The sequence below is a fragment of the Brugia malayi genome, assembly GCF_000002995.4.
Source record: "Brugia malayi strain FR3 genome assembly, contig: Bm_v4_Chr4_scaffold_001, whole genome shotgun sequence".
Classification (NCBI taxonomy): domain Eukaryota; kingdom Metazoa; phylum Nematoda; class Chromadorea; order Rhabditida; family Onchocercidae; genus Brugia; species Brugia malayi.
Window position 1 is genome coordinate 13,207,972 of NW_025062478.1, and position 12,419 is coordinate 13,220,390.

A 12,419-nucleotide genomic window follows, 5' to 3' on the forward strand; every position below is an offset into this window, starting at 1 on the left:
GTTTGAATACAAATTGAAATTTCAAATAGTTTCAGTTCTTCGTCCTTTCATCTTTCAAATAAATTGAAACTTCTAAAAATAAAATTATGTATTCAACATTAAAGAAAAAAAACCTTTTTTTCTTAAAAATATTATAAAAAGATAAAAGAAAAAATTCATCAATATATTAAAAAATAAATCAAACAAACAATGTACGAATTACTTATATTTTTTAAAATATAAATTACAACTTACTATTTATAACTCATTTATTTGTTCATTTTTATCATAAAAACTGCTCCTCCTGTTCGTCTTCAATAATTAATCATTTTTATTTTTTTTTTTTTTTCTAATAAATTCTTTTTTGTGTGTTACTTTTTGTCCAAAAAAAACAAAATTTTTATTACTACTACATTTCGTATTCACAGGTAAAATTTTGTAAAAAATGCAATATTTATGTTTTCTTTTCTTTTTTTTTTTTTTTTTTTTTTTTCAAATGATACATTTGCTCTCTTTCTCTTTTTTTATTTTAAAATATGGAAAATAAGATTGGTAGTTTTACATGTTATGTAGATGTTATTATTATAGAAATGATATTAGTTTTGCTTCAGTTCAATTTCTGGATTACAAGATGATACCCTTGGCCGATATATAGTGATACTGTTGTTGGCTAACAATGAAATGTCATGGTGATACTGTTGTTGGCTAACAATGAAATGTCACAGTGATACTGTTGTTGGCTAACAATGAAATGTCACAGTGATACTGTTGTTGGCTAACAATGAAATGTCATGGTGATACTGTTGTTGGCTAACAATGAAATGTCATGGTGATACTGTTGTTGGCTAACAATGAAATGTCATGGTGATACTGTTGTTGGCTAACAATGAAATGTCACAGTGATACTGTTGTTGGCTAACAATGAAATGTCATGGTGATACTGTTGTTGGCTAACAATGAAATGTCATGGTGATACTGTTGTTGGCTAACAATGAAATGTCATGGTGATACTGTTGTTGGCTAACAATGAAATGTCATGGTGATACTGTTGTTGGCTAACAATGAAATGTCACAGTGATACTGTTGTTGGCTAACAATGAAATGTCACAGTGATACTGTTGTTGGCTAACAATGAAATGTCATGGTGATACTGTTGTTGGCTAACAATGAAATGTCATGGTGATACTGTTGTTGGCTAACAATGAAATGTCATGGTGATACTGTTGTTGGCTAACAATGAAATGTCATGGTGATACTGTTGTTGGCTAACAATGAAATGTCATGGTGATACTGTGTTGGCTAACAATGAAATGTCATGGTGATACTGTTGTTGGCTAACAATGAAATGTCACAGTGATACTGTTGTTGGCTAACAATGAAATGTCATGGTGATACTGTTGTTGGCTATAACAATGAAATGTCATGGTGATACTGTTGTTGGCTTAACAATGAAATGTCCATGGTGATACTGTTGTTGGCTAACAATGAAATGTCATGGTGATACTGTTGTTGGCTAACAAATGAAATGTCATTGGTGATACTGTTGTTGGCTAACAATGAAATGTCATGGTGATACTGTTGTTGTTGGCTAACAATGAAATGTCATGGTGATACTGTTGTTGGCTAACAATGAAATGTCATGGTGATACTGTTGTTGGCTAACAATGAAATGTCATGGTGATACTGTTGTTGGCTAACAATGAAATGTCATGGTGATACTGTTGTTGGCTTAACAATGAAATGTCATGGTGATTACTGTTGTTGGCTAACAATGAAATGTCATGGTGATACTGTTGTTGGCTAACAATGAAAATGTCATGGTGATACTGTTGTTGGCTAACAATGAAATGTCATGGTGATACTGTTGTTGCTAACAATGAAATGTCACAGTGATACTGTTGTTGGCTAACAATGAAATGTCATGGTGATACTGTTGTTGGCTAACAAATGAAATGTCATGGTGATACTGTTGTTGGCTAACAATGAAATGTCATGGTGATACTGTTTTTGGCTAACAATGAAATGTCATGGTGATACTGTTGTTGGCTAACAATGAAATGTCATGGTGATACTGTTGTTGGCTAACAATGAAATGTCATGGTGATACTGTTGTTGGCTAACAATGAAATGTCATGGTGATACTGTTGTTGGCTAACAATGAAATGTCATGGTGATACTGTTGTTGGCTAACAATGAAATGTCATGGTGATACTGTTTGTTGGCTAACAATGAAATGTCATGGTGATAACTGTTGTTGGCTAACAATGAAATGTCACAGTGATACTGTTGTTGGCTAACAATGAAATGTCATGGTGATACTGTTGTTGGCTAACAATGAAATGTCACAGTGATACTGTTGTTGGCTAACAATGAAATGTCACTGTGATGATACTGTTGTTGGCTAACAATGAAATGTCATGGTGATACTGTTGTTGGCTAACAATGAAATGTCACATGGTTGATACTGTTGTTGGCTAACAATGAAATGTCATGGTGATACTGTTGTTGGCTAACAATGAAATGTCGTCACAGTGATACTGTTGTTGGCTAACAATGAAATGTCATGGCAGTGATACTGTTGTTGGCTAACAATGAAATGTCATGGTGATACTGTTGTTGGCTAACAATGAAATGTCATGGTGATACTGTTGTTGGCTAACAATGAAATGTCATGGTGATACTGTTGTTGGCTAACAATGAAATGTCACAGTGATACTGTTGTTGGCTAACAATGAAATGTCATGTGATACTGTTGTTGGCTAACAATGAAATGTCATAGGTGGATACTGTTGTTGGCTAACAATGAAATGTCAATGGTGATACTGTTGTTGGCTAACAATGAAATGTCATGGTGATACTGTTGTTGGCTAACAATGAAATGTCACATGGTGATACTGTTGTTGGCTAACAATGAAATGTCATGGGTGATACTGTTGTTGGCTAACAATGAAATGTCACAGGTGATACTGTTGTTGGCTAACAATGAAATGTCATGGATACTGTTGTTGGCTAACAATGAATGTCACAGTGATACTGTTGTTGGCTAACAATGAAATGTCACAGTGATACTGTTGTTGGCTAACAATGAAATGTCATGGTGATACTGTTGTTGGCTAACAATGAAATGTCATGGTGATACTGTTGTTGGCTAACAATGAAATGTCATGGTGATACTGTTGTTGGCTAACAATGTCACAGTGATACTGTTGTTGGCTAACAATGAAATGGTGATACTGTTGTTGGCTAACAATGAAATGTCATGGTGATACTGTTGTTGGCTAACAATGAAATGTCATGGTGATACTGTTGTTGGCTAACAATGAAATGTCACAGTGATACTGTTGTTGGCTAACAATGAAATGTCACAGTGATACTGTTGTTGGCTAACATGAAATGTCACAGTGATACTGTTGTTGGCTAACAATGAAATGTCACAGTGATACTGTTGTTGGCTAACAATGAAATGTCACAGTGATACTGTTGTTGGCTAACAATGAAATGTCACAGTGATACTGTTGTTGGCTAACAATGAAATGTCACAGTGATACTGTTGTTGGCTAACAATGAAATGTCACAGTGATACTGTTGTTGGCTAACAATGAAATGTCACAGTGATACTGTTGTTGGCTAACAATGAAATGTCACAGTGATACTGTTGTTGGCTAACAATGAAATGTCATGGTGATACTGTGATACTGTTGTTGGCTAACAATGAAATGTCACAGTGATACTGTTGTTGGCTAACAATGAAATGTCATGGTGATACTGTTGTTGGCTAACAATGAAATGTCATGGTGATACTGTTGTTGGCTAACAATGAAATGTCACAGTGATACTGTTGTTGGCTAACAATGAAATGTCACAGTGATACTGTTGTTGGCTAACAATGAAATGTCACAGTGATACTGTTGTTGGCTAACAATGAAATGTCATGGTGATACTGTTGTTGGCTAACAATGAAATGTCACAGTGATACTGTTGTTGGCTAACAATGAAATGTCACAGTGATACTGTTGTTGGCTAACAATGAAATGTCATGGTGATACTGTTGTTGGCTAACAATGAAATGTCACAGTGATACTGTTGTTGGCTAACAATGAAATGTCACAGTGATACTGTTGTTGGCTAACAATGAAATGTCATGGTGATACTGTTGTTGGCTAACAATGAAATGTCACAGTGATACTGTTGTTGGCTAACAATGAAATGTCATGGTGATACTGTTGTTGGCTAACAATGAAATGTCACAGTGATACTGTTGTTGGCTAACAATGAAATGTCATGGTGATACTGTTGTTGGCTAACAATGAAATGTCATGGTGATACTGTTGTTGGCTAACAATGAAATGTCATGGTGATACTGTTGTTGGCTAACAATGAAATGTCATGGTGATACTGTTGGCCAATGAGCTTAGCAGAAGTCATTAATTCTTTTGTTTACGTTTATGTGACCATTCACCCGAATCTTTTTTCTTTTTTCCGCTTTTCTCCCCCAACTTTCCTTCCATTCCTTATTTAACCGGAAAAGAAAGGACTGAGGTCGATGACGCAAAAAAATTGTATGTTTGGAAGGGAGAAGGAGAGATAGGACGAAGAAGGGAAGGAAGTAGAAAGAAGGAAGGAAAAAAGGAGAGAGAGGGAAAAGGAAAAGAATGGAAGACACTTGCGATTAAAGGAAAAATGCCAAAGACCGGAGATCGTTTGCTTGAAAATGTATGTATGTGAGCACCACAATTAGCATTTGTAACGAAAAATTGATCCGATAGCGCCAATATTAGTGATAATGCAGCGCTGCAGCAGCAATGGCAGCAGCAGTAGTAGTATCAGTGTAGCATTAGCAGCAGCAGTAGTAGTAAATAGTAGCAGTAATAGCAGTAGCAGCAATATTAGCAATAGTAGCAGAACGACGGCTTCTCTTTTATATCTCAATCATATCCTATAACTGTCCCTTCCTCCTCTTTCTACCTTTCCCTCTCCCTCTCTGTCCCTCTCTCTCTCTCTCTCTCTATCCCTCCGTCTCTCCCTCTCTCTCTCTCCGTCACCTTTTCATGTATTATTGTAGTGAATTGGTGTGTTAATCGAATAAACAAATTACCAAAATATTTCACATCGAATAGATAATGAAAGGTTTCTGTTTCTTTTGAGATTTTCGCTGTGATAAAATCGATTTTCGTGAAAATTTTCCCGAATATTTGTCTAAATATTCTGTTTTACCGTAATGAAAAGTTTTACATTTGCAGAAAGTTTTCTTATAATTATATTTTATATGAAAAGAATAAAAATATTTGTTAATTAGAAAATTATAAAAATTATTAATTTGCTATTTAAAAATTTTATTTTCAAATTTTGAGTTTTTATTTTTTATCAAAAAATAATATCTAATAATTTTTTTTTTCTTTTTTGTCCTAAACAAAATTTATGTTGAAAATTTCTCCTAAAATTAGTAAATTTTTTTTTCTCTTTTGATTTTGTATATAATTTAGTAATTGAATTTATCACTTTTCTTTCGTTCTCAAAAAAGAATTTTTTTTCATCATTTACGATTTTTAGTCTTAGTTTAAGCTCATTTGAAAAAAATTTTATTGAAAATTGTTAAAAATTTTTTGCGGAACAAAAAGATAAAATAAGAATTATTTTTAGCAAATAAAATTGGTACGTTAACATTTATCATGCAATCGATAATTCTAATTTCCTTTTCTTTTTTTTTTCTTTGACGCAGCAAATTTATTTCTCTCTTTTAAATAACTAAACAATTTCCGTTAGCAGTTATCTGTGGCTAAGAGCTGTTATTTGTTATTCTTATTGCTGTTATTGTTGTTGTTATCGTCGTTGTTATCGTTGTGGTTGTTGCTGTTGTTGTTGTTGTTGTTGTTGTTGTTGTTGTTGTTGTCGTTGTTGTTATTGTTGTTGTTACTATCTTTTTTTAGTCTTACTGTCCTTTTTTAGTCTAAAATAGTATTTTAAATATATCATTTGTATCGAATTTCTTTTTATTCATATCAAATTTCATCCTAAAAATTAAAGTAGCAAATACTCAGAAATTATTTCTAATAAATTTTCAGTAAATTCAAAAATTGATTGTTTGTAAGAGTTTAATGAATATTTAATTTTTAATATCATCTCTTCATTGCTAGCTTATTTTAGAATAGTAATGCTAATTTTATGTGTTAGCGTAAGTAACGTAACCGTAAGCAACGTAATGCTATAACAGCAAATGATAATTTCATCCTACTTACTAAATTAATTTCTGACAAACCTTTGCAATGCAAATTTTCTTCTGGAAATTATTTTTTAACCTTTGATCTTTGCTATTTTTATATCTCTGACCCTTGCATTCATCCATAATTTCTAAGTTAAAAAAAAGAAAAAAGAAATCAGCAATATTTTCTTTAATAAGCAGAAAAAAAAGGAATTAGAGCAATATTTAAATTTATTTTATTTTATTTTTTATTACGAAGTTCTCATTGCCATTATTACAAAATGTTATTTTCACTTTTTACCTCTTACAAAGAGGTAAAATTCTACGGAAAACATTCTACCTGAAGTAGTTTTTTAATTATAACTTTTCTTTTAAACAAATGTTTGTTTACATTCGTACCAAATCGCGTAAGTATATGTGGAAAATTTGAATTTTTGAATTGTGAAAGTTATGTATTAGTTCTTTTTTTTTTCAAAATTTTCCAAGGCAAGAAAAAAGGAATTTCTATAACTGTAAACTTTGTTAATTGTCATTTACCATATTTGAAAATGTTAAGTAGAAAAGAAAAAACCAGGTAGAAAGAAGCTATATTTTATCAACAGCTAACATAAGCATAAATGAAGTAAAATGCATGAAACTTTTGAAATATTAAAAAAATAATAATAATTTGTTATCAATATTTTTTCTATTTCGAATAAAACTGCTTATTGGTTTTAGTCTGACAAATATGTTAAGAAAAAATATACTTAGATGAGATAGATATTATTAATATTTAACTGAAAAAAAAAAAAAAAAGGCTGGAAATTGAGGTAGTAATTGAATTATTGATTATGAAATGCTAACTTTAAAATAATACTAAATTAATTAAACATTTTTTCCTTTTCTATTCTTACTAATTTCTCTATTATTATTTCATTCATTAAGATTTATTAGTTGATTGATTGAGAAAATTAAGAATTACTCATCGAATTAATTATGATATCTTTGATATTGAATTTAACTTATTACAAGGTATTACTACAGAATGCTTTTAAAGTATTAGCTAAATTAAATGCTAAACAAACTCTGATGCACTTCAAGATATTTGGTAAACAATTTGCATTAAATTTCACCAATTGTAATTTTTTCCCTGAAAAAAAAAATCTGAATAAATTACTAAATTTAATAGTAAAATTTTGAGTTACTTTTTACGCTGATTCATTCGGTTTCACCTTTTTTAAATTGTGACAAAAAAGTTTTTTTTTTATTTTTTTTTCTTGAAAAACTATGTATGCTTTATCTAAACGTCACATTCATTTAATTTAAATAAAAGATACTAAAATTTATTAACTATTTGTATTATTTCATTGTCTTAGACCATGATTACTAATAATTTAATTTGCTAATTAACATAGTTGCTAATAATTCAGTTTACTAATTAATTTAATTTACTAATTAACATGATTACCAATAATTTAATTATAAACCAAAAAAGAATTTAACAATCCTTCAATGTTTATTCGAAACGATAAAAAAAAAATGGATTTATTCATTTGATTCGTTCATTGATTGATTTATTAAATTTGTTTTTCGATAGTTTTTCCTCTAATTTTGTATTATTATTGAAGGGAAGGATTTGTTCAGTTTTTATTTATGCAACAATTTTCATTTCTTATTTACTTATATTTTACTAAATGAATTATTTTTACATTAAATTTTTTACTAAACAAATTAACAGTAATAAATTGGGATTGCTTGAATGTTAGTTCAATTTTGTTTTTTTTTTTTCAGAATATTTGCTAGTCTTAAATGTTAATTTTGATTTTGATTATTTACTTATTCATCCTCTCTTTTTTTTTTCAAGTAGAATTCAACCGATAAACTTATTTTACATCAAAATATGTATAATTTTATTTATTAGTATATGAGTATATAATTTTGCAATTCCTCTTAATACATTAAATTCTTTACTAAATAAATTATCTAACAATGATAGTAAGTTAGGATTGTTTGAATGTTACTTAAATTTTTTTTTTTTATTTTAGAATTTAATTATTTGTGCCTTTAAATGTTAATTTTAATTATACAGATTTACTTTTATTTTTGGAATAATGCAATTAATTTTTATACATTGCCATTTATTTATTAAAATTTAAAGTAACATTCAATCAGTCAATCAAATCAAATCAAATCAATGATTTTCAAATAAATTTTTAAGCAATAATTGCATTTTCTGTTTTTAAAAGTCATAAATAATGGTTAAATTTTTTTTTTCTTTTTTAATGAAAACAAAAAAAAAAAAACATGCAAGTATTGCTTAGAAATGAAATAAAAATTATTTTAATATCATTTTCTGTCATTGTGTCTCCAATATTTCTTCCTTTTCATTTCATTCATTTTTCATTCTACAATTTTTTTTTTTTTTTTTTTGTATTAATTGTAATTTTTTTTTTGTATGAAAAAAATTAGAAATAATTTTTGAAAAAAATAAAATGAAAAAATCATAAATGCTTGCTTGATTTTTGAGAATTTTTGATGATTAAAAATTTTTGCTTATTTATAAAAAAGAAAGAAGATGAGAAATGAAAAATGTTGAATGTATTTTTGTCAGTCATTTCGAATTTCCAAAAAATTGAGTGATATTTTTCAAAAGATCAAAAAAGAAGAAAGAAAGAGGTAAAGGGTACCCTCTTTACCTCTTTCAAAAGGACAGGTGATGATTTAATTAATTAACATTTTTGAAAGGAAAAAAAAGAAAAGTAAGCACATAAATTTAGAAAACTTTGCACAAATCTTTTGTTTTATATAAGTTTTTCAAAAAGAAAAATTTTTTTTCACATTAATTTAACTAAATACTCAATAATTAATTAAATAAATTTTACATTTCTTTGATTATCATTTTTGATTTAGTCAACAAATTGCATTCACTAATTGAACAAATTAATATGGAATGAATGAAGAAAAGAATGAAAAATGAGCATTGCAATAACTTTTAAAAACAATTAATAATCTATTCAATAAATTATTAAATTTAAAGCATTAGCATTTTTGAAATTAATTAAATTTCAAATAGTTTTTTTTTTCTTTTTTTTCAAGTATGCAATTAATTTTTTTTTTTGCTATGTTTTAGATAAATTTATTATATTAAGTATTAACTTGAAAATTTATTAGCTAACTATTAATTAATATAAATAATTAGCATATAAATTGACATATTGCACTTAACTTATTATCATTTAAAAATTAAAATTAACAGAAAATTCATATTGAAATAATTCCGGAAAAGGAGAAAATCCTGTTCAAACCGGTACTTAACCAAATCTATATATTATAGCAAATTGACAGTCAAATTTATTGCCGTGAGAAATAAAACTACAATGTTCCCTCAACAATATTCAAAAGGCCAACTGTTTCATCTTGATGGATCTTTTTTTCTTTTTTTTTAGGTTGACATGACAACAATTTAAAAAAAAAAAAACGTTGGAATAAAAGAAAAAAAATTCAAAATAAAATAATTTTAATAATTCAAATAAATTTTCATCAATAATTTGGTTAGTTTTAAAAGATTTCAAAAGAAAAAAGAAATTTTCGTTTTTTTTTTTTTCATTACAAATTTTATTATTTATTTATTTGATATTTTAGTATTATATGTCAATGAATTTTTCTTTTTTTTTTTTTTTTGCAATCAAAAATTTAATTAATAAAGTTATTATCTCTTCTTTAATTAATTTATTTAGTTTTTCAACTCTTAGCTAATATTTACATACTTTAAGTAATTTAGCTCTTAGAGAGAATTTTTTTTCTTTTTTGCTTTAAATTAAAAAAAGCAATAATTTCTATTACTTTTTTTTTTACTCTTCCATTCTCACTGATAAATTACTTAGTAATTTATTTATTTTATTTTGTTTGTTTATTTTTGCTTCACATTTCTGTTTGTTATAGTAAATTAACATTTGAAAATCATTTATGTAAAATAAAATAATCGTTAAATGTTTAATACGAAAGTATCATTAGATATTTATTATAATTACAATTTTAAAATATACAGGATTTTATTTAACAGATATAAATTGGATAATTTATTTTAGGATAATGGATATATTATTTTTTTCATCCACTAGTGTAATAGGTGTAAATTTAAGTTATTCAAGTTTTAGAGTGGATTTTTATGATATCAAAATTAAATTAAAATTTTGATCGATAAATTAAATGTGTAGAAAAAAAAAGAAAAACTCCACATGAGATGGAATTAATTTTTTTTTAAGTGTTTTTTTTTTTTTTTTTTTTGAAAAAAAACTTTGCTTTTTATTTGAAAATTTTTTAGTAAAAAAAATTTTTCAAATTTTTTTCCCTAAAATTTTTTTCTCATATAATGGAAAGATCAACAATAAAGTTCTTTGAATTTTTTTTTTGTTAGGAAAATTGTTAAATTGTTTTTTTTTTTTCAAATGTAGTTCTAAAAAAAATTTTTTTTTCTTATATTTCTAAAACTTTTTCATTCCTATTACTATAGAAGAATGTTTTTTTTTTCCTCTTTTCTTTTAAATGAAAATTTAAAAAAATTTTCTCGACTATGTAATCGGTAATTATTTTATTTTTAATAGAGTTAAATTTAATTGGTGCTAATTTTTCTCATTACTAACTTATCAGGTGCTATTCTTTATTAATTCTCATTTACGTTAAGCTAATTTTTCTAATACATAAAAAAAAAAGAGTAAATTTAAATTTTTATTTCTGCAAATTATTTATTATATATAATCTGAAAAGGTCATTACCGAATGAAATTTTTAAGAGAAAATATCAAAGAAAGAAATAATAATAATACTTTTTCCCTTTACACCAGATGTTTATATTTTTTTCAATAAGGCATCCCCATCCATTTAGTAAATAGTAGTCACTCGACAAGATTCCTTCACCTCTTCCTCCTCTTCCTCCCTTCTTCATTTCACCTTTCCTCTTCCTCCCTTCTTCATTTCACCTTTCCTCTTCCTCCCTTCTTCATTTCACCTTTCCTCTTCCTCCCTTCTTCATTTCACCTTTCCTCTTCCTCCCTTCTTCATTTCACCTTTCCTCTTTTTCATTCACCTCTTCCTCCTCTTCTTCCTCCACCTCCTTCTCCTCCTCCTCTTTCATCTCTTTTTGCTCCTCCTTTTTTTCTTCCTCTTTTCCTTTTCATCCTTCATTCAACATTTCCTCTCTGATTGTCCTCAATTATTTTATTATCAATTCATTTTAACTCTTTTTTGTAAATACGGATATTAAATAGTGAAATATAAACAGTGTAGTATATACATTTATCAATAAAACAAAAAAAAATCGTCTTTTTAATTGATTGAAAAGAATTTTAATTTACACTATAATTAATAATCAACAATTTTAGTTAGGAATGATTGAAATTATTTGAACAACAGTTATTATTTAAACAATTTCAAACTCAAATTTATATTATTTTTTTTGTTTTTTTTTTTTTTTTTTTTTTTTATAAATTATTGATAAATAAGAGATACATATGGGTGTATAAGTGTAAATGAATGATTTGTTGCAAATATTCATCAAATCCATGACCGAATACAATGTGTTCATGCAGTTCGTTTTATGCAAACAGTGCATCGCTATCATTACCACTATCATCATTGTTATTATCACTATTATCATCACCATCATATGATACATTATCAGCGTCATTATTATCGTCATCATGTCACCAACATCATCATTATCATCATCGACGCCACTATTATTATTATCATCATCATATTATCAGCATAATGCATCATCAATGTTATTGTTATTATCATCATCATTATCATAATCAACGTCATTATCATCATCATGTCACTAGCATCATTGTCATCATCATCAAAGTCATTATTATCATCATTATCATCATTACTGTCATCATCACCGTCGTCATCATCGATGATCAGAATAATTTCTATTTATTGCACTTGTCGCAGTCATTACTTGTGTAACCAATTTCAAATTGATTTAGATTATGGAAATTTTGCTTTTTTTTTCCTTTGCTATGCAAAAGGTATAAATTTTAAATATATATTTTTTTAAAAAATTTACCGTATTATACTCATTACAAAAGTTTTAGTTTAATTAATTAAGCTAATTGCTTTTTTTTTATTTTTTTAATCTTTTTCTTTCTGTAAATTTAAAAAAAAAAAAAAAAAAAAAAAAAAAAAAAACTAATTAGATGGAATCGTTTGTTAATTACTATTGTCAGTTGGAAAAATGAAATAATTTGCTAAGGCTT

General features: G+C 27.3%; 1 protein-coding gene across 1 annotated transcript; it reads right to left on the reverse strand.

The window, feature by feature from the left end:
* Positions 1–5,755: 5,755 nt before the first annotated feature.
* Positions 5,756–6,322, reverse strand: Bm13016 (putative 33.0 kDa protein EEED8.11 in chromosome II precursor, putative; the record flags this gene model as incomplete). Its single annotated transcript, XM_001895988.1, has 2 exons — positions 5,756–5,896; positions 6,236–6,322. The coding sequence occupies 2 exons, from the start codon at positions 6,320–6,322 to the stop codon at positions 5,756–5,758; spliced, it is 228 nt and encodes a 75-aa protein (XP_001896023.1).
* Between the last annotated feature and the right edge of the window lie 6,097 nt (positions 6,323–12,419).